The sequence below is a fragment of the Pyrgilauda ruficollis genome, unplaced genomic scaffold (assembly GCF_017590135.1).
Source record: "Pyrgilauda ruficollis isolate IOZ18807 unplaced genomic scaffold, ASM1759013v1 scaffold30, whole genome shotgun sequence".
In the NCBI taxonomy this organism is placed as follows: Eukaryota; Metazoa; Chordata; class Aves; order Passeriformes; family Passeridae; genus Pyrgilauda; species Pyrgilauda ruficollis.
The window spans coordinates 6,987,343-7,010,178 of NW_024524378.1; the positions used below are offsets into that span (position 1 = coordinate 6,987,343).

The following is a 22,836-nucleotide window of genomic DNA, read 5'->3' on the forward strand; positions in this document are numbered from 1 at the left end:
TCTTTTTTTTTTATCTGATTCTACTCCATGAAACTTTCTTATCATTGTACATTTCACAAAGAATCCCAACAAACATTCTGCAAGAGCAATACACAAACAATAAACTGTACAGCAATATCTGATCTGCACATTAAACTCATGTGGTAGCTGGGAGATGCCTAGAACAGCAGATATTGGCTCTTACATGCTATACCACTCAGTCTGACTTTCAATGGACTTTAAAGCTGTCTCAGTATTAGTTTATTTTATCAGGGTTTTGTTTTGGTTTTGATTTTTTTGGTTATTGTTTTTTAAGCTGCCTTAGACAATAAGGTTCTTTTTGGGTACATCATTTTATTCCATATGAAAAAATGATTGAGTGAGTAAAACCACCCTCTGGAATGTAGGTAATTTGACAGTCACTGCTGATGGGGGCACAGATCAAGTCAAATTTAAGGCAAATTTGCTTTTCACTTCCTCAAGGATCAGCCTCTACATACTGTTCAAATCACTAAAAAAGCCTAAACCTCCCTTCAAATCAATCTATTCTGCATGGGGATAAATAAATTGTGAATTAGGCAGTTTCAAAATAGGTATTTGTCTGAAATGAGCAATTTCTAGCAGCTGGTATAGCCAGTGTTATTACCCACATAATGATTGACTCATGCATTAAGAGTAATTAATGAGAAAACAAAACTGCAAGAAAGGAAAGAAAAATTGAAAAGCAATCTTCTTAGAGGCCCTGAAGGCCTCTCTTTTCAATATATTGTGTTTATCAATGGTTTAAACTGAATTCTGCAATGCACATTTTCTTTGTTGATCTGTAAAATTTCAGCAAAGCATTCCATAGTTATTTCAAGTCATGAATTATGCAATAGCACGTGACAGGAGCAATTTATTCATATCTCAAGAGGCAGAGGAACTAAGACCTCAGCTTTAGCTTGAGAGGTTTGGTTTCATTTTTTTTTTCCCAGTGCACAATCTCTTAAAATGGTACCTCAGAGACACAAGGAAGATGTTGACCTGTTGGAACAAGTCCAGAGGAGGAGCACGAAAAATCATTCATTGTGCACTTCGCATTTACTCTGCCAAGGGATAAGAACACGGGCACAAAAGGTACAGGAGCAGAATGGTGGAAGGGAGAAGCACAAAATAACACAGCACCACCTCTTGCTTCTGGGGGCAGGAGGGAATTGACACAGCCTTGAAGGAATTTCAGGCTGCACATTCAAGCTACATCTCTCTCCTCCTCTCTCTGTTCCCTCCTCATCCACATCTGAATTTTCCCTCCAGACTTCCTTCCACTCCAAGGCACTACTAATATCCTTATTAATGTTGTCTGTGCTTTAAAGCAGTAGTCCTGAGAACTTCGTAGAACAGAGGGGAATGTTATAAGCCCCATTTTAGAAATGAGAAACATCAGCTGATACACAAACAGCAGGAATCTGTTGCAGAACAAGAACCTGTTTCTCAGGTTGATCAAACATGAAACTTTTCTCAAGATGAAGTGAATCAAGCCTTAACTATAGAATTACCTTTCATCTTGAAAACCTGCTGCTTGGACTCCTGTTCTATGCTGAGTGAAAAAGATGTAAGCTAATCTTTAAAGTTTTAAAGATGTGACTCTTCTGAGGGTCAAACACCTCTCCACTTGAAATGCAGGCTATCACATATAGAGTGTTCCTACAAAATGTTTGCTTTCTTCAGTGAAGTATATCAGCCACAGAATGATTGCTAGTTGTAATTTTGCAACAGGCCACCTCCTCTTGCAAGTCTTTATTACTTCCACTTCAAAAGATGTAAGCTGGTCATACTGGTTACTCATTCTGCTGCCTGGTGATGCTTATAACATGGGACTCATCATTTTCCTCTTATCACCTGCCTCTATCACATCTGCCATGAAGAGCAGTGAGACATCTGGAATCAATAGTAGTTGTTCCCCAGATGTCATGAATATCTTTATCTTGTTTAAGTCATTTACCAAGTACCTAGAGGCTTCTCTGTAGCTGTGAGGATAAGAGGCTAGGAGGATAGCAATGGGTGAGAGGCTAGGACTAAACTGATACAAAATAAACTGAAACAGATGCTTCATAATAGTGGATGAAGCTGCAACAGTGTTTTAAAGTGAAGGAGTAGCAGTGGAAAAATCTATAACCTGAATTTTAGAAATTCAGCGGCTGATTTAGAAGTTTTGAAATTACATTTAAGAAAATTACAGCATAATTTGAGTAAAACACATCAATCCATCTTTTCCCTTATTTTTTTCCCCTGAACAGATATGTGTCAGGACATAATACACAGTACAATGCATATAACTTGTTAGGAAGAAAAGAAGTTATAAAGAAATGTGTGTACAAGACACTAGAGAGAAATTTGTCCTGTTTATCATACCTGCATTCAACTTCTTGGCAAATATGTCCTTCAGGGTAGAATCACCCTGCTTTCAGGAATATGAACTGTCTGGATTAGCAGATGAAACAGCGGCAAAGCACAGGATTGCAAATGTCTAAACAGTTTCATTTTTAGCATTTTCCTAGCATGGCTTTGGACAGCAAGCATTAGTATCCTCTCAGCTAAGGTCTAGACATCCTTCAGCATTTCATAAGACTGTTTCTAATAGACAGTTTAGCCGTAGCCACCCTACTTTAGGCCAGTTTACACATGAAAACATGAGTCAGCTGTGAGCCTAAGCCTCAAGGCAGTCTCCAATTTCTTCCATGTAGAAACATATATATCACTACCTGTACGTACACAATTCATCCACGGCAATGTGGTTTCTCGGTGTTCTGATCTATCTTACTCATAAACCCTACTGGCAGTTGTGAGTTCAGGAAAGATCTGAAAGATCTGTCTTTTATAGCAGTGAAGCTAGAAGATACAATTCACTAAGAACTAAAATAAGAAGAATTGGAGGGAAAGGCAATACCCATAGCACAGACACTCCACAAGTCAAAATGCAAATCCTCAGTAGCCTCTGTGGGGAAGGCTACTGAGATGCTGGTGGGACCTCACCGCCAACTCACAAATCTGGGGCAGGATGAGCAGTATTAAACTGACCAGGACTGCAGAGAAACACTGGTTTCATATCCCCAAAAAGAAAAAAAAATACTTTCTTCACAAAATTGAGATTGCTGCAATTTTCATGCAGTTTAGAGGTATAAAAATGATCTCCCCAGAGACAGTCATTCATTGTGCACTTCATACCTCCTTGCCAAGCTGAACACTGATGAAACACTAATCCAACATGTTTCTTAGCGGGAAGAACAGGAAGAGTACATGAGCACTGACCTGTTGCAGAAGAAATATTCAGGACCATGGAAAAATATGCTAGAGAGACATATCACCAGAAATTCAGCTGATGATTCAGCCATACCAGCACAGCTTTAATTGAACTTCGAGATCAATGGTATATCCAGTTCTAGGCAATGTGCAGAGACAGCTTCAGCTTACTCCCACCACAATCAAGAGGAAGCAAAACATGAGGGGGAAGAAGTGTGGCCAAGTGTTGGTAATATGCTATAAAACACTTTTGAAGCCAGTTGTTTACACAGAAATTAAACAAACAAACTAAGCTACTATTACTTGAAGTGTACAATAGTTGATGCAATGGCAGTACCATTGCCACAAAACATTAGTAAAGCAAACCAGCAGTTCAGCTGAAATGCTGTGTCTGACTGTCCACACCATGAAAGGTAAAGACAACAGTCCTTTGGTGTCCTCTCTAGCAGCCTAACAGAGATGTACTGTAAGGAGATCAATTCTTCCAGCACATACTGTAGTCAGATGAAGGCTTTCACAAGAGTTAGTAGGAAACTCAAACTACAGACATCCCTCAGGTCTGGTGGAGCTGCTGAGGAAGGAAGTGGGAAGAACAGAAAGCCCAGACACCCTCAAACTCATGGAAACCAGAGTTGGCAGCTGTGATTTTTCATTTTTGCAGTCTTTAGCATTTTTTTGACAGTGGAAAGCCCTCAAAAATGTCTTGGACATTTGGGAAACCTCCCATCAGGGAACACAGCCCTGTGAAGAAGTCACTGTGTGTTAATCCTTAAGATATACTGCTTGATTTGTCTGGAACTAAAAAAGACTCTGCTTGCAATGTTGAAAATAGGTTCTGGCATGCTGAACCACCCAGTCCCTTGCAATCTGCACTACATCTTTTGCCAGGTACTGCTGAAGGAAAAAAAAAAAAAAAAGGCTCCAGACATCAGCCTGCCCTCAAAGCTAGTGCAGCGATAACAGATAAAGACAAAACAGGACTTTCAGACACCAGGCCTGCAGCTGGCAACAATTATTGTCTAAGAAGATAGCAGAGGATGTCTTTATCGAGCTTAACAGAGCCAGGAGCAGAGCACTAGTCTAAATGCAAAGAAGCTGGTTCTCAGGAGAAGAGAGATCTGCACTGTCAGAAGTCTCTGGGGCCCTGGGAACTTCCAAATGGTCCTTGAGAAAGACAAAGTTCTTAAAGTCAATGTAAGAAGTTATAAGAATAGCCAAGTGCAGCATCTGCCTACAATCCAGTGTATAAGCAATAGATGAAGTTAGAGAGGGAATGAAGGATAGGCAATTCAGGTGGTGAACCAGCCTTGTGGCACTACTGCTGTTCTAAGCAGCAGGGATTGCAAAAGGTGCTTAGGCCCCAGGAAGAAGCAGAAGAGTGACACTGCAGCAAATCTAGCAGTTCTCATCTTCTGTTTACACAGCAAAAGGATGACTTTCTACTGAAACAGAAATACTAACTATGCTGCAGAGGACTGCCCCAAAAATCACATCATGTGCTTGAGGACATTGTCCAAACACTTCTTGAATTCTGTCAGGTTTGGTGCAGAGAGCATTATCTTAGGGAACCTGTTCCAGTGCCCAATCACCCTCCAAGTGAAGAACATTTTAGTAACATCTAACCTAAACCTCCCCTGCCATGACTTCAGGCCATTCAGACCCTCGGGTCCTGTCACTGGTCACCACAGAGAAGAGATCAGTGTCTGCCACTCCGCTTCCCCTGGTGGGATGCTGTAGACTGCAATGTGGTATGTATAATGTACAATACATGACAAATAAGCATTTAGAGAGGGCCCTGTGCAGCCTTGGAGCAGCCTTTCCGTGCCTAAAAGGAGACTGCAAGAAAGAGTGGGATTTTTAGAGAGTTTTATAGTGATAGGACAAGGGAGAAAATGGCCCCAAAATAAAAGAGACTAGGTTTAGATTAGCTATTAGGAAGAAATTTTTAATATAACCAGAAGAGGTTGCCTAAAGAGGCTGTGGATACCCCCTTCCTGGAAGTATTCAAGAGCAGGCTGGATGCGGATCTGAGCAGCCTGGTCTAGTGAAATGTGTTCATGACAAGAGGGCTGGAACTACATGATTTTTAAGATCCCTTCCAACACAAACCATCCTGTGATCTCTGTTGGGTGCTCACACACACGCACAGAGACATGCATTATCCAGAGCAGGCAGTCAATCTCATATGATGCCTTCGTGTCTCACTTTGCCGTAGGCAGCGAACAATAACGATGAAAAGCTACACGAGTCACAGACGGCAGTAGAAAAAGGTGGGGAAGGGATTTAGCCGTCTGGTTGCCGCTGCTGGCGGCCTGTCCTTCTGTTCGCAGAGCCCCCAGCAGCCAGCAGGGCGGTGATCCATCCCGCTGCCCGCAGCATCCCCGTTTCCCGGGCTGGCCACACGGTGGGGCGGCTGGCCCGCTCCTGGCTCCGCGGAGCATCCCTGTCCCTGCAGGGCTGTGCCCAGCAGGTGGCTCCTTCCAACCACATAACGCCGTGCGAGCCCTCGCCCGGCTCCCTGCATCCCGAGGGCAGCGCTCGCAAGCCTTTTGTTCCTCGCATGAATAACGCAGCGGCGTAGGGGAAGGTCGGCGTTGCTTTCCAGAGTGCGACGGCCTGGGCTGGGGTGTGACACAATTTTGGGTAAGCAATACTTGTTACAGCACTGCACACATAAACAGGGCTGTATTCATTGCACCAGAATCGCATCTCAGTTCTGCTTGAGTAAATCTGAGATAGGTCAGCTGCAGCCAGTGGAGATATTACAGATGGGAATGACAGGGGAATTTGGCCCATTGTAAAAATATCTTCATGGAGAAACAATGTAGGAAAATTGAACTATGACCATCTTCCGTCATTATGGGCTAATTTGACTCCAAAATGACCCCTCTTAAGTCGGTGAAGCTGCACAGGTGTGAAGGAGAGTGGCACGCAGAAGCCAGGACTGTTTGAACTGCTTGATCCAAAAGGAACCAGTTTGCATCCATTAATAAATGGAAGTTTGTATTTAAGGAAAATTATTTTCATATAGATATATATATAAAATATAGAGAGGCTTAGATCTTTAAGAGACACTTCAAAGGGCCTTGACTTATTGGAAATTTCTGACTGAATCAGACTTTTGCTGTTCAATCACCATCTCTTAAATATGTCTAAACTCTGGCACAGTTACTGATTTTAGAAAAAATATATTTACTGGTGCAAAACATTCAAAATGTCAAGATTTTTTATTTGACTGGAGAAAATCTTCTAAAATGCACAGATTTATTGTGACCTTATCGAACTTAGGACCTAAAAGACTGGCGCTTGACATCACTTCATAAAAATCCTTCATTAAATTTGCTGCCATTTCTGCTGATTGTTCAGGTCAGTATTTGGAAAAAAGATCAAAATGTGAAAGAAAAGGTGTGCTTAGCATTTGTTTCAAAATTTATTAAGGCATATATGTTGTGGTGATGGAAGAGAATACCCTTGCCTAATTGTTTTACCTCTACTCTGTTAACAAATTAACAAATTTTGGGTTTATTTCCCTCTGGCATCCAATCTAATCACATTTGAAGTACTTCTCAGTTTCTAGTGCTACTAAAGTTTTCCCGCTTCTGAAAGTCACACCATGTCTTTACTTTCCAGGACATATCAGCTGGCACCAAGAGGAAAATATGAAAGCATAGGGCAACACTGAAGCTGAGTTGATATGTTCCACATTCAACTGACTATTGAAAACCCACCTTTCTTTTTCCCATATTAACCATTTCACACTTTCCTTTGAAATGTAGGAGGCTTATGAATTACAAGAGCTATTCTGTAGGTGTGAGTTACTTGAGCTTCTACCTCTTCCAGGATGAAGTCGTCACCTGCATCAATAAACCTCCAGAGCTATTTTTGGTAAGCTCCGCTGGGCTCAGTGCCTCCTGGGGGTTCTTCCAAACCTCACCGTGCTGCCTTCCATGGACTCGGTGGCAGTCAAAATTATTAAGAGCACTGCCTGAGAAATATGGGAACAGTGATCCAACATAACTTATTTAATATTCTGAAACTGTTTTTCTTGATTCCGCTGTGGTTTATCCAGATATTTAACATTTTCGGATCCACACTCTTGCTAGTATTGATTCTTGGTAGGGACACTAACACTGTCATGAGAAGAACTAAGCTATTGATGGCTTAGTTTGGGCTCTTCTTCCCTCTTTGATAATAAACCTAATTCTGGCATCCTTCCATTTCCAGAAAACAAAGTAACAAAGTTACTGCCCTTTTCAGAAAGCCTGACTAGGAAAGGGATTTGATGGAGCTATACTGAAATGGGGAGACTAAAGTGAAGCTCCCAGTTTGTTATCTGTGCACAGGAACAAGTGTCCTGATGTTGAAAAAAAGAAAAAAAAAGGCCATTTCTGCTGTAAGGTTGAAGCTCTGGTCCTAATCATTTAGTTGCTGCAAAGCACATGCCAAGGTTTCAGGCAGCAGAATTGCTTGGATCATTTCCTACGCACTTTGCAGAGTGGCAATTAGCAGCACAGTGGCATTAACAAGACAGCTTTACATGAGCTTTCAAAGTAAAAACATAAAGAATCCCTAAAAGACCAGACTACTTGTAAAATGTGAGAGGGAAGCTGTAGGCCTGATTTTTCATAGGTGGGTGCAAGGCTTTGCCCGCAGGCAGTGTGACCATCAATCAGAGTCACCCGCCACCCTCCACACCTCCCTGGCTCCTCCAAGGAGGGGAAGCCTCCTGTATTCTGCACTCGACCTTTGTGTTGCCTTTCCTGCACGGGGATGGATGCCACACGTCTCCAAGTGCCCTCTCATCCACATTTGCCGTAAACACCCAGAACACCTGTTTGCTCTGACTCACCCACTCCTCACGCAGACTCTCCCTTTTTTTGACAGCAGACCTCACTCAGGTAGTATGTGCTGCTAATATCCTTTCAGGACCATGTAATAACATGCCTTCCATCCAATTCCTAACATCCTTCAATCAGCTCAGCCAGTGGGCTAACTGCTTACGCTCCTGTGATTTATATAAGTGCAATTAATTTAAACTGCATCACTCCGGTGCTATGCTGGTGAAAATGCCCTGAGAGGGAGAACCTCACTGGTGAATCAGACCCTTTGCTTTTAACAAACACACAAAAGAACAGATCCCGAGCCAGTGAAAATCTGCATGGCTCCATTCATTTCAACACACAAACTTAAACCAGCTCAAGGTCTGAATCACAGCTCATGTAACAGACTATTTAGATACAGACTAATGCCTCACATCCTGAAATGCAATGCTTTCCCAGAGCTGGCAGGGGACGGGGACTTGTCAGATGGAACAGAGCTGAGAGGGAAGCAAGACCACAAATGAAACCTTTAAAAATGCTTTGTGGATTTCTTCATTTCTGTGGAGATGAGGAAAGTAACAGATTGTGTCTCTGCAAGCACCACTCTCTCTTCTGGAAAAAACACCTCTGTTCCTTTTGCCCCAGCTGCAAAGCAAGTAAGCTGCAAAGTCCCTTTCTTTATCACTTTCCCTTTCCTCCCATAGCCTGGGTATGTTCCCTGCCACTTGGAAATTCATATGGCACCTTTCACTAACAGACACAAAAGTTAGAGTACGAAAAGATGAAATTTTTTAATCAGTTCTTGAAAATAGCTAACTTTCCCTGCACTTGTTTTGGTATTCCCCAAGATTAAGAAGTCATGCAGCTTGACAAAGCACTTTGCTCTTGCATGTCTTAACACACCCATTGAGCTTTTTTTTTTTTTTTCTTTTCCTTCAATCTATTCCAACACCTGCTGCAAAAACGGGCTGGGGTGGTCTCTGTAAAACACCCTCCACGCCTCCTCCCAAGAGGAGAGAGAGCTCCAGCGTCACACCAGCACGGCATGCCGGTATGTGCCCAGGCAGGTGGAGGTAATACACAGCGAGGGGGGGAAGGGGTGGGGAGGGCAGACCAAGAGTCAATCAGAGTGTAATTTGTGTTAGAAATTTACCAGCACTCAGCTGTCCATATTTCCAAAATGCAAATGTTTTAAAATTAAAAAACCTATCTGTGACTAAATATCTCCTCTAAATCAATCCAGATAACCAGAACACTCTGTGGCACATTTAAGAGACTTTCATCTTAAATGAAATGCATAACATAAATTATACCTTCATAGGAAATCAAGAGGTCCTAAAATATACTAATGGAGAAGGGCATTTAAGAGACATTTAGATTACCCAGTCTATAATTTTGGGGGGTTTGCTTATCTATGCATCTTTTAACTGCTTTGGATAATTAGGAAAATTTCCTTGGCAGTGTCCTAAGAGGATAGGCAAAAGAGTGACATAACTACTCCCAAGGAAGGAAAGGTCGAGGTTTTGCATTCTGCAGATTTTTAAAGTAAAAGAGAAAATATTCTTCATATGAGCAGTCTGAAGCAGTATGCATATTATATAAAGACTATCACCCTGCTCTGAAATATAATCCTCCCAAGGCTTCTCCCTCTCCTTGAACTCACTTGCAGTATCTGTCTGGTCCCTCTGCCTGAAAGGGTGCAGGTTAAGGAGGAAGGCTGCTCGTCTCCAGCCTCTCCTAAGCACAACTATTCAAAGGCAGCTCCCCAATGGAGCAGGCACACATTCAGTTCAAAGTCTTCCATTGAGTCTGCCGGCCAACTTGGTATCTTGTAGTGTCGTGTGTGTGTGTGTGTGTGTGTGTGTGTGTGTGTGTTTTTACCCCTTCTGCTCTTAGTGCACAGTTTGTCCCACTGTAATTCTCATATCAAACATCTGGAAACCAGATTCATTTAAAAAAAAAACAAAAAGAGAAAAAAGAATTAAAAAAAAAAAAAAGAGAGGAAAAAGAAAAGAGGGGGAAAGGGGGGGAAGGGGCAAAAAAGGGTAGGAAGAAGAATGAAAAGAAGTTTCAGTGCCTATGACTATCCAAGTCTCTGTCAGAAAGGAAAAATAATATATATTTCAGCTGAATCAGTAAACTGACCTTTATTTTCAAGAATTTTGAGCAATACATTTTTGTAGGCTGCAGTTCTACAGAGCCACATCCCCCCACTTCGGAGCAGGGTAACGCGCTCTGCTAGAGCTCTCTCCCCCGTTCACAGCTGTCTCCAGCGGGAGGAGCTGAAACCTGAACCAAACCCTCCGAGTGGGATTGGATCCCTGAGCCAGCAGCCCCAGAGCCCTCCCAGAAAAACAGCCTCATTGGAAAAGTGCTTGAGAACATCCCGAAGCGATTGGAGGAGCGGAAAACCCTTCCCCCCTGCACCTGACTCGTGGGTATTTACAGCACTTTTCAAGGCGCCTCGGCACTGCCACTGCACAAGCGGGAGTGGATGGGCTGCGCGGGGCCGGCAGCGCCGTAGGGAGCAGGAGCGGCACGGATGCGCCCGCAGTGACACCGCGAGTGCCCGCGCTGCGCCACCCGGGACCGCCACAGCCCCAAAGGACACAGAGTCTGCGAGGAGCACAAAGCCTGCGTCCAAAATGCCACGCTCCTTCCTGGTCAAGAAGCATTTCAATTCATCCAAGAAGCCGAATTACAGCGAGCTGGACACTCACACAGGTAACGAAAGGAAATCTGGGGCCACCGCGTCGCCTCTGGGGCCGCGGTCGTTGCGTGGCAGTACCGAGGAGGGGTGGGATTGCTCTGCAGGCTGCAGGGGACGGGTTAGATCATTGCTTGCTCTGTTTTCTCCCGCTTACAAGGAGGGAGTTTTGAGAAATATGTCAGTGCTGACCAGAATGAATCGTGAAAGTTTGCTCGTCCACTTGAACTCGAGTTACTTAGAAAGCGTTTGGAGTTTTCCTGTTCTCTATCTGTTGGTGGTGAAATTGAAACTTTTATTCAAATCCTTCAGGAAGTTTCACTGCTTCATTGTGTCAGGCTGCACAGATTGAGAAGCAGCATGCCGCCTTGAAGGGACTCTCCAGCTGCAACTTGCCTGTTCAAGGGCACTGTCTCTACCCGTCAGAATATATCTATGAAACAGTATTTCCTGAATGCCCCTTGTATTCAGATTACCCTGCTGAGTGTTTCATTTGTGCAGCTTTTAATCCTCAAAGCGCTAATTTTGCTGCTTTTTGAAAAGCGTTTTGGTTCTCTTATCTTAAAATGTTCTTCTCTCTCCAGTGATTATATCCCCATACCTGTATGAAAGCTATCCAGTCCCTATCATACCACAGCCAGAGATCCTGAGCTCAGTAGCTTACAATCCCATTACTGTGTGGACTACAACTGGGCTGCTACCGTCTCCATTACCCAATGACCTCTCTCCGCTTTCTGGATACCCCTCATCTTTGGGAAGAGTCAGCCCACCTCCACCTTCCGACACCTCCTCCAAAGATCACAGCGGTTCAGAAAGCCCCATTAGTGATGAAGAAGAGAGAATCCAGTCAAAGCTTTCAGACCCTCATGCGATCGAAGCCGAAAAGTTCCAGTGCAGTTTGTGCAACAAGACCTATTCGACTTTCTCTGGGTTGGCCAAACACAAGCAGCTGCACTGTGATGCCCAGTCTAGGAAATCCTTCAGCTGCAAGTACTGTGACAAGGAGTATGTCAGCCTGGGAGCGCTTAAGATGCACATCAGGACCCACACGCTACCTTGTGTCTGCAAGATCTGCGGCAAGGCTTTCTCTAGACCCTGGCTACTTCAAGGACACATCAGAACTCACACTGGTAAGAGCAAGCGTTACATTTGCAGTTTCTTGTTGCTACAACATCGGGATGCCTTTTTGCTATTTTTCTCCACAGGTGATAAAACCAGCAGAGTTTCTTAACTTACCTTGAAATGCATCCACAGAATTTTAAATGAGTCATTAAAAGGCTAAATTCTCCCTCTTGCAGGGAGAGGGGGAAGGTGGGTGTGGGGGGGGGTTTAGCATGGTCCCATAACTGCAGGCCAGATACTGGCATAAATCAGCATTGCTTCCTTGATAATTTTACAATGGTTTAGACCATTTCCACTAGCTGAAGCTTTTGCTTGAAGGATTTTATGTTAACTTTAAGGCTTTGGAAATTGTTAACTTTGAGAAGGCTCCAGCTGACTCTGAAATCAGGCAGCAAAAAACAGGCAATGCATGAGGGGCTGCTTTCTGACTCCTTAAGCAGCTGGCAAGTTTTGCATGCACTACCTCAAGTCCTTAAGAATTAGAAACCCATCAGCAGCAACGTGGTTGGGTTTTTTCTATTGTGGCAAAAATGGGTTTTGAGTATAACACCGGGTACAAGGCAATGTCTGTACAGCTGTTTGCTGCTTTTCTACAAAGCTCTTGTTCCCCAGTAATTCACACAGACTAAGCAGAAAATGTTCTATGAAAATATTTGAAAATTTTGCATTGAGCCCAGTTTAAAGGTACTGCATGCACCTGTAGATGCAGACAGTGTCAGCAGCTTGTTTTCAGAGACTGCGCTTTACAACATATTCTCAATAGACTGGGGCTCTGCGAAAGAGTCAGCAGTGCTGAAAGCAGCTGTATCTGTGGCCTGATTAACTTTTTATTAGACTTTTTTTTTCCTTATAACAAGTTATTTGTTCTTTTTCTCTTAGGATGAAAGCAGGTTTTACCTGTCCCAAAGATATATTTTTTCTTTTTTTCTTTTTTCTTTTTTTTTTTTATATTTATCCTATTTTCTCTTGATGTTTCCTTTGTAGGAGAGAAGCCATTTTCCTGTCCCCACTGCAACAGGGCTTTTGCAGACAGATCCAATCTGAGGGCTCATCTGCAGACCCACTCAGATGTGAAGAAATACCAGTGCAAAAATTGCTCCAAAACTTTCTCCAGAATGTCTCTTCTGCACAAACATGAGGAATCTGGCTGCTGTGTAGCACACTGAGTCATGCAGTCAATGTTTACCTGGACTTGATGCATTTCTCCACTTCTGTTCCAAATGATAAGTGGGAATCCAAAGGCGTTTTCTCGTCTACCTTTCAGCCAAAAATAAAAAAAAAAAAAAACAAAAAAAAACAACAACAAACCAAAAAACAAAGAAACCAAAACACCACCAAACAAGCAAACAAATAAACAAGTGGAAGAACTTAGAATGTCAGTAGAAATGAGCTTTAAGTAGTTTCTGTTCTGCCATACATTTACATTCTTAAGTGTGAATTCTGAAATAGGGGGAAAGACGCCATGCATGACATTTCAAGTAGATCTAAAGGAAGAAGCATTATCAGCTTTCTTTATAGATGAAGCCAAATGTAGGTCGTCTTTTCTTGCTTAGAAAAGGCTTCAAAGTTAACAATACATTCCTGCCAAGCCATTTCAACCAAAGAAACAGTATTTTAAGTGGAAATTTTAATGAAAATACTACCCAAGTGAATTTTGCTAGACACCATTTATCTCAGGTGCCTTAAAAAGTATTCCAAGTTTACCTTAGTAAATGTTTAATATTATTCATTGCTGTGTTTTTATTATTTTATTAGAAGCCAAGGCCTTCATTAATGACCTGAAATGCTTTAAAACTGCATAACTAAAAGAGGGAAAAAAGTATAAGAGAATGTACGAAAAAAATTAAAAGCCACAAATTAACTGCATGTGCCTTAAAAAAATGAATAAAGAAAGAAAGACAATACTGTAGCTTCAAACATTCCTGGTGCATGCTTGACCATACTTTAATATGGAATAGTTCCTCTAAACTTCATTTTTGTTTTAAAAAACGGGAATAAGTGCAAGAGAGGGGATCCACGGGAGTTTTACAATTATTTTTTTTAAATGCACAAAGGAAATGCAATATTTTCAGCATTACCCCTCCAAGTGCCTTTTTTATTGATGATTTTGTAAAATATGTTGACATAATGTAAATATTTTTATTTTTATATGATTGAATGTGTTTTGAATGAAAGCAAATTGTTGCCCATAGCAGCATCTATAGATAACTTGAACAAAGTGTGAAGTGAAATTGATGTTGTTTTCTAGCCACTTTTTTACAATAAACATTTTTAAGTAAGATTTCTGTTGTTTGTTCTAATTAAACAACTGTGTACACGCTTTGGACATAGAAAAATGTGAATGTCTCTACATGACCAAATGAAGATAAAAGTGACTTTCAGATGTGAAGCCTTACTCCACAAGTTCTAAACTTTAGAAAGCAATATATACATTGTATTTTAAAAGATTTTAAACCTTACAGTGCATTTTTCTAACCAATGCTCTAAAACACTTGCTTTTTCTCCTACTTACAACACCATGAAAACATTGTGAGATATATTTTATCAAAAACACTTAAGAGCAATGCATTTTTCTTGCATTTTAACAGATGAAAGGGTGCTATTAGAGAGGCCTTATAGCACTTTCCCTGAGACTTTCACATCAGGGAATATGGGCCTGATCCAAAATTCATTAAAGTCAGTGGAGCCTTGCAGGAGTTCAACAGTCTTTGCATGATGCTCTTCTAAAGTAGTAAAGTCACAGTATAATATACTTTATTTGGCAATTTCAAGATGATTAAAATATTTTATTAAAAGGTATTACATATCAGAACTGTCGAGCAAATGCATTACAACTGTATATCAGCTAATATATCACAGGAAAGAAATTATTCTGTAATAAGAAGTAGAAATCTTTTTCCTTCAGGTGATTTCACTAAGTACTCCAAGATCTGAACTACATGAAAGTATTGCAGCTTCAACAAACCATGTCTCATCATTACTGACTGGTGTGAAACAACACCATTTTCAACTTTTAGCAAAGTACAAAGCTAGAGAACAGACAAGCACCACCTGGCATCCAGTCTGAAGACCCCTGTGTCTACTTTAGGGTACCAACCAGAACAAGTAATAGCAAAAATAAAATTCCAACAATTTACCAAGAATGTTACTGATGTGTAAATGCAAGGTGAATATTTCTTGAAAAAAAAAAAAAAAAAAGTATGTTTCAGCAAAATAATGCAATAGATCGTATATGACTTCTGTCTCCACCAGCCCAGTTCTGGAGGAGGGATTCAGCAGGACTGCACTGGAATAATGCAGGCAATAGGGGGAAGTTTTGCACCTTTTCTCCACAAAGCATGATACTGAAAAATGAAGCTCAAGTGACGCTTTCATATTCCCCAAGCACTAAAACGATGATTCCCTAGGAGCTGCTAGGTTGTTTTTTTTTTTTTCAGGAAATAGCTGGTGAGTTCAAGAAAGATAGGGTTAGTGGGAATTTGTAAGGTAACATTTCAAAATGAACACATGAAGGCATCAAATACCCTTGAAAAGTTTCATGTGGTTTCTCTATTGATTTGCACTTCCATGTCATTTGCTTTGAAGTTTGTAGGCTCCAGCAGCTCTTTGTGCAGCTCCTTCTTCCCAGAGCAAAGTTTACTGGAGTATGAGTAAAGGTCTGGCAGTCAACAGCTATTTGTACTGTTCTAGATTTGCTCTTCTGTGCTGTGCCACAAAGATGTTTCCATTGTTTTAATTCACACTTTAAATTCTCTACACCCATAGTAAATTAAACAGTATAAGAGCTTGACTTCTTGGGTGAGTGGAAATGCTACTTCTGTCCTCAAGGGAAATCAGATGAAAACTTCATCAAAATACAGTATGCTAAACCAAACACAAGTGGAACTGGTCTGATTTGGAGATGACAATTAAGATATGCTACTTTGCATGCCTGTAACACCTGTACTCATAAAACACAAAGATGGGAAAGGCTAGAAGCTCTTTTGGCTCATCTTTGTAATTGAAACAGAACACTCTATCACAGATCCCAGCTCTTTGTCCAGTTGCAGCATAAACTTCCCAAGCAGCTAAATTTCTCTGCTTTTCCTGTGTGACTGCTTTTTATTCCCTGTCAAGACTTTCTCCAAAACATATTCCATTAATAATTTTAGCTCATTACCTTAGAAATGCCCTTCTGCACCTGCACAAGCTATTTATCAATGTAAATTGAATTCTGTTCTGAGCTTCTGGTTGATGACTCCTTTGACTTTCTCAACACAATGGAGAAGCTCCCTCCAAGGTCAATCTGCCCATTGAATCTCTTTGGCCATTGCAACAATTTTCACAACAAATCTCTTATTCTATATCCAAATAATCTTCTAAATTTTTAAAATATGTCTTAGGAAAACATGGTCCCTGTACTCAGAATATCTTGACTGCTTCTTTTCTGCAATTTGCCGCTCTTTAACTTTTTGAACAATATGTGCGCCAGGTCCCTCCTTTATGATGTTCTGTCAATCTGCTTTCAATGTTCTTTCAGTATTCAGAGAAAAGTGAAATCACCTCAGCACTTGTAAAGGTACAAGTTAAATATATTAATTTCTCAAGGCTGAAGGCAATAATTGATTCACTTTGGTTTCCATGTCTTTCTTCCCTTGCTTTTGTTTGGGCATGCTTTTCACTTCAGAGGCTGCAGAATGAAGGGAGATGTGCATGAAATGAAGAACAAAGTACACTTTTAGGCTCAAAGCACTGCAATTATCCTACCATGTAATGCAGAGTTAGGAAAAGCATGTTATACACTCACCAAAGGGTTAAAAGTAGTGCCTCTCAGATTAAGGCACCATGAAATCTTTCTTCTGTAATTCGCTCTATTATTTGGATTATTATAGTGCCTGTTGTCATTAAGCAAACTCAGGGCCTATTACTCTAAGACCCATAAAATTATATAAAAATGAAACACCGTAAAGATCCCATAATTTCAATTAAGAAGAAAACAATGGGAAACCTGGTAATTTAATTCTGACATCTTCTGCTACAGCTGATTTCCCCTGACACAAAATAAATAAATATTTAATTTAAAAACTTATTTTTATTTTTGAATAAGACATTTTTAGTTATGAGTATTGTTACTTTGGAAATAATGGGTTTTACTAGCTGTCAAGTGTTGGGTTTTGTCTCTTTAAAGTAGGTGTTCTAAAAGTTTGATTATATGAATTATAACTCTGGTTCACAGAAATGTGAGGAGTAGAAGGTGAGAAGTGCACTCCAACCTGAATATATTGTAGTACCAAGTGATAACTGCAAGAAATAAGAACAGATTATTCAAGTGAATCACGGATCATGGAATGATTGAGGTGGAAAATCACATTTGCATATTGACTAGTCCCACCCCCGTGCTCAAAGCAGGGTCAGGAGATTACCCAGGACTGTGTTCAGACGGGATTTTGATATCTCAAAGAATGGAGACTCCATGACCTCTCTGGGCAGCCTGTGTCAGTGTTCAGTCACATTTACAGTACCAAAGGGGTTTTCCTTTCATTTAAATGGAATTTTCTGTACTACAGATGGTGTGCACTGCCTCTTGTCCTCTCACCGGGCAGCATGAAGAGTCTGACTGTATTCTTCACTCCCTCACATGAGGAATTTATACACATTAATAATATCTTACTTGAGCTTTTTTCTTTTCAAGCTGTCTCAGTGACTCCAATATGAGAGGTGCTCCAATCTCTCAATTCCCTCTGTTGTCCTTCACTGGACTCTGGTATTCTCATGTCAGCCTTGTACTGGTGAGCCCAGAACTGGACCTAGTGCTGCAGATGGGCTGCACCAGTGCTGAGCAGAGGTGGAAATACCATTCAGTTTCTCATGGAAGGCTGACAGGATGCATAAAATTTGTGGGAACAGACAAAGCAGTAGAAAAGAAACAAAAACGGTGTTTGCATGCTCTGTTGCTCTTCACCAAAAGTTTTCATTCATTTTAAATACATGAAAAGTCCTCAGGAACCTTGAAGGTTGTGGAGTGTGGGACTATGTTTTCCAGGGACAGCAAGAATTGCAGACCACAGCATAAGGGTGCCTCAGCCAAACCAGACTAGACATTAAAAAAATAATAATAATTAACAAGTGCATAATGGTGCTGTTTTTACAGGTTTGGCAGTTTGGTCACCTTGTTCCTCTTCACTTACCTTTCCAATACTTCAAGAATGCCATCCAAAGCAATGGTTTTTTTCTTCTTCTGATGCATTCATCATTTTAGGTACAAAAACATAAGTGCTCATTCATGGCCCTCCTTCTTTTGTTCTCCCCACATCTCTGCAAGACAAAAGTTATGCAACAGTTGGCTTCTGTTACATCTGTCACCTCTATCCCTTTTACCTGGGTATTGAATATTCCCATCTCTTGTTTGTGTACCCCTTTCTTCTACTGTCCAGTGCATACACTAAGTAGCTGCAAGGATAAAGGTCACAGGCAGCCCTTGCTAAGAAGGAATAAAAGACCTTTTATGTCTTTCAGTTATACAATCAAATTTTTAAATTTTTTTTCAAAAGATATGGAAAACAGGAATCACATGATTACCAGCTCAAATTCACATGTTTCCAATACTTTTAGTAGCCTTCACTCTGTAAACTTGGAAAAGCAATGGAGGTACATGCTAATATTCACACCTTTTTTCACACAAATAGACATAGAGCTCCACATTCAAACACACAAATCCTTTCACTTCAGCCCTGGCTTAGGGGATGTACTTCAGAAAATCCCTCAGAGAGGTACCTCATTTTGTTGCTAGAGCACCCCTCAATTGAAAAAGTGGATTTAAATGCAAACACAAGGGTGCTGTCTAGCAGGGCAAAGTCAAAAGAGGGTGTTCTTCAAGCTATTTGTCCCTCCACTCAGCATAGGAATGACTGAGAATGCCACAGATTCTGAAAAAGAATAGTTTCCTAGAAGCTTATCTTTCTTTTACTTATCCTATAAAACAGAGCCTTTTGCCAAACCAAAGGGGACTACAGAAAGCCAGTCTACACTTTGCAAAACCCCTACATCTTCCTTACCTCTCATGTTTTAGCCCGTTCCATTGCTGCTTTCTCTGCCTTGCATAGGAATCATCTCCTTCCCAGATGTGTCAAACAGGGAGTCAGAGTCAGGGGATCATGGATCTTTTAATGCTAGGGAGATGTGGGCATTGCTGTGGCTTCTGCACAGCCCTAGACATGGCTATGAGCAGCAAATGTTCCCTGCTGGGCCATCAAATAGCAGCAGCCCCTGTCACCTCCCCACACCTTTCCAAAGGCATGCAGGAACTTGGGAATGCAGGAGCTTGGTGTCACAGATCCCTCTCAGAGAAGTGGACACATCTCACTGAGTCCAGCGGGCTCCCAGTACAAGCTCTGAACATCTGAGTACCATCAGACATCTGCTAGGTCGCTAATAAGAAGCAGTTAAAGTATAAAGTTGCACTGCAATTAGCTCAAATTTTGCACATGTCCCTAAACCAAAGAAAATTCTTTTGAATGTAACCTGCCCTCTCATGTGGGCTGGCAGATCATCCACAGCTGACAATGAATAAAGAGCTAGAAGAATGAAAAGTGACAGTTATTAAGTAACTTCAGTAAAAATTGAATGAACAACAATCAGCAACTCAAAGTAATAATATTATGCATAAAAGACTAATAAAAATCCCCCCATCTCAGTTAAAGCTTCATTGTATTTGGCATTAAGTCATTAATTTTTTACATTTTTAAGCATTATAAAAAGATATTTTGCAAGACAGTTCCCCAAGATTTGTAGCAAAGTGTTCACCATTCATCTGTAATACATGAAACCAGGCCAGGTTGCTATGTCCTAAGGAAATTGAAAAAAGAATCTTGCAACTTGTGATGGACATTTCATGGTGTTTGTAAAACAGCTTGGCATCTCAGCCCAGATCCTAACTAGTTCTGACTGGACAAAGCCAACACTCAAAAACAGTCAGGATTTTTTGACAGCTCTCACTTAATGACAGAAAAATAATTTTTTATTTGGAAAATGGCTTTCTGCTCCTAGATAGTTTCAAGAAATCGCTCCACCCATCTTCTCTCTCCCTACTTTTCCAGCTATTGGCAGAAAAAAAAAATAGTTGCAATTGCCGATAATTTCATTTCGCAGGGACCTTTTCTCAGAGGTTTGAAAGTCATGGCTGTAGTCTGGTGGTCACAGCAGATGACTGAGAGCTTCTCCTGAATATTTGAACCCAAATGCTTTGTTATTCCACAGACAAATACGCCAGCTTGTCACACTGGCAGGACAACAGGGGTTCTGGGAACAAAGATAAGACAAAAAAGGTCCCAGGGACTGTTGAAATGTCAACCTTCAATTATAGGAGGACATGGTAGTTAGTAGATATTTACAAGCAGTAAATATCAATTACAAATAACCTTCCAAGTCAGTATTCTGTACCAGGAAAAACTCAAAAATTCAGCGCAGCTTAGCTTTGAGAAGAAATTTTGACTCAAGTTAAGACTCATCTGATAAATCAGGTATGCCCCATCACTGCTCTTATTGCCACAAAATATCATCAGAACTAAGGCTGTAGTAGATTTATTTTTTTTTTAATTTCACACGTGGAAATTACTGAGAACAGGAACAACCAAAATCATGATAAATTATGTGTATTTTTGTATCTATATAAAAACAAGTAAAATTAAATATACAGAATTAAAGTTGGAAAAATATTTTAGGAAACAGTCCTGCTACAATGCTGGTTAAGTTTTTAAGTTTGCCTAAAACTTTGGGCATTGGTCAGCAGGTGGTGAACAATTTTATCATGAGTCACTTATTTCTCTTGGGTTTCATTCCTCTCTCTATCTTTCTCTCTTTACTTTTTACCATGTTATTAAGTCTGTTTGAATTATCAAACTGTTCTTGGCCCACCAAGAGTGATACCTTTTTCTGATTCTGCTCCCCATCCCACCAGGCATGCAGGGAAATGAGAAAACAGTTGGTGAGGTGCTAAGCTGCTGCCTGGGGTTAGATCATGACACTTTGGTAAATGCCTTTCCACCTTGTTTCTATCTCCCTGTTTAAAATTAAAAGTAAAAATTTCCCAAGAGACCTCTGGAATACAGCCTGAAATTATGGCTCTTTTCTTTGCACTTTAAGCTGATATGTTTAAGAGGGGAACTGCTGCATGTACAATGTTTGCTGCTTTGACACTGTGAGAAGGACTGTTATAGTTCTTAAATTAAAAAATGCCTTCTTGCTTCTTAGGTCACAAATGGAGAGGAAGGATCTGCGCTGCAGCATTTGTAAAAACACAAATATGTTGCCATCATATAAGTGATTTTTGTCTCCACCTTTAAGCAGGAAACCATTTTAAGGACTTCCAATCCAGATAATCTTCTCTTACTCACATTGCTTTGTTCCTAAACATAAGAGAGTTCATGTCTGAGAAAGATCTTAGAATCTGGAACTGTACTTTTTTTAGGAGCCCATAACTAAAATTGCAGTTTATATACACAGATGAACACTGTAGTACAGTATCCATGCAGTCCCTCATTTTGAAACAAGGAAGACATATTTTGAAGGGGTGCCATGTAAAGTCAAACCATGCATTTCTATTGCTCCTTCACTGACAGGTTAAGACCAAGTCAAACTCTCTTAGGAGCAGGACTCTCTCCTCTCTTGAAACAGAGCCACTCTTGCGAATGACTTGTCCTTTAGCCTTATTCTCATGCTCTTTAAATCTCTGGTAGTGGTGCCTAACATATTGCCAGCAGCCATCACGGTCTGATCTGGTGCAGCTGGGAAAAAAAGCAGGCCAGTATTTCAGTGAAGTGTCCAAAAACAATCCCTGCCTCCAGGAGATTTTGCTGATGTAACTGTGCAGCAAACTCCACCAGCATATACACAAGTCATAATGACAAAGTGCTCAGCAGTGCTTCTCCTGGTTGCCCAAGCACAAGAGCAACTTGCAAGCTAATATCACACCACTAGACTTCAGCTTTTGTCAGTACAGAAGTGTTGGAGAAAAAAAGAAAAGAGAGAGAGAAATAAAGCATGAAAACATCAGTGCTACAGTCTTAGAAAAGGTTGCTGACACAGATCTGATCTGAGCCTAAGGACAGTACACCTCACACACCTTGCTTTAGGCCAGGATTTGGCCTAAAGTATAGCCCAGACATTAATGCTTAAGTGGTAGGATTTTGATGTGGCTTGTGATGGGAATTAGGGTCAGAAAATGTTCATTTATTGGCAGAAGAAGGGCTGGAAACAGATCGACTCATGGTAATATTACAGCAAATATACAAGAGTTAATCCTTTTGCTTTCATTTAATTTATTCCTTGCCTGGTTTTAGTGAGGATGAATAATGTCCATGTCTTGTAACACCTCAGTAATAGTTCAGCAGAATTGCTGTGACCTTTCCAGGTTGGACCAGTACTGATTAGCTGCAGATTTCAATGTATGATCAGGTGACAAGCCAGTCTTGCAGAGTCTAAACTGTTGCAGTTGCTGTTGAGGAATGCAAAATGACAATTTCTTCTGCTCTTTGAAGGGAAGATGAATAAGTTTTTGGAAATGTAGAGTTGAAGTGAAATGCATTTCTTTAATTACTCCTGATTTAGATTTTGCATGTCAGTACATATGCATGGACTATGCTGAGCTAGGAATGCTGCATTTTGGTTTTAGCTATTTGAACTTCCCAGTAACTTATGCCAAAGATGAACCTTTCAAGGTAATCTAAAATGTAGACTTCTTAACTGATGTGAATGGCAGCCTTCCTGTTTTAAATTACAAGTTGTAAAAAGAGAGTTACATTGTCATTTTTTTTAATTTCACACGTGGAAATTACTGAGAACAGGAACAACCAAAATCATGATAAATTATGTGTATTTTTGTATCTATATAAAAACAAGTAAAATTAAATATACAGAATTAAAGTTGGAAAAATATTTTAGGAAACAGTCCTG

At 40.7% G+C, this 22,836-nt stretch overlaps 1 protein-coding gene across 1 annotated transcript; it reads left to right on the top strand.

Annotated features, from left to right (window-relative positions):
- The first annotated feature begins 9,042 nt into the window (after positions 1 to 9,042).
- Positions 9,043 to 14,188, top strand: SNAI2 (snail family transcriptional repressor 2). Its single transcript, XM_041473792.1, has 4 exons — positions 9,043 to 9,129; positions 10,262 to 10,802; positions 11,370 to 11,915; positions 12,892 to 14,188. Exons 1-4 carry the CDS (start codon positions 9,124 to 9,126, stop codon positions 13,071 to 13,073), a joined length of 1,275 nt encoding a protein of 424 aa, XP_041329726.1. The 5' UTR covers positions 9,043 to 9,123; the 3' UTR covers positions 13,074 to 14,188.
- The last annotated feature ends 8,648 nt before the right edge of the window (positions 14,189 to 22,836 follow it).

Excerpts from the sequence above, each read along its gene's own strand:
- SNAI2 (XM_041473792.1), top strand. Across the intron at positions 10,803-11,369 it reads CGAGCTGGACACTCACACAG|TGATTATATCCCCATACCTG; the intron begins GTAACGAAAGGA and ends TTCTCTCTCCAG. Across the intron at positions 11,916-12,891 it reads ACACATCAGAACTCACACTG|GAGAGAAGCCATTTTCCTGT; the intron begins GTAAGAGCAAGC and ends TTTCCTTTGTAG.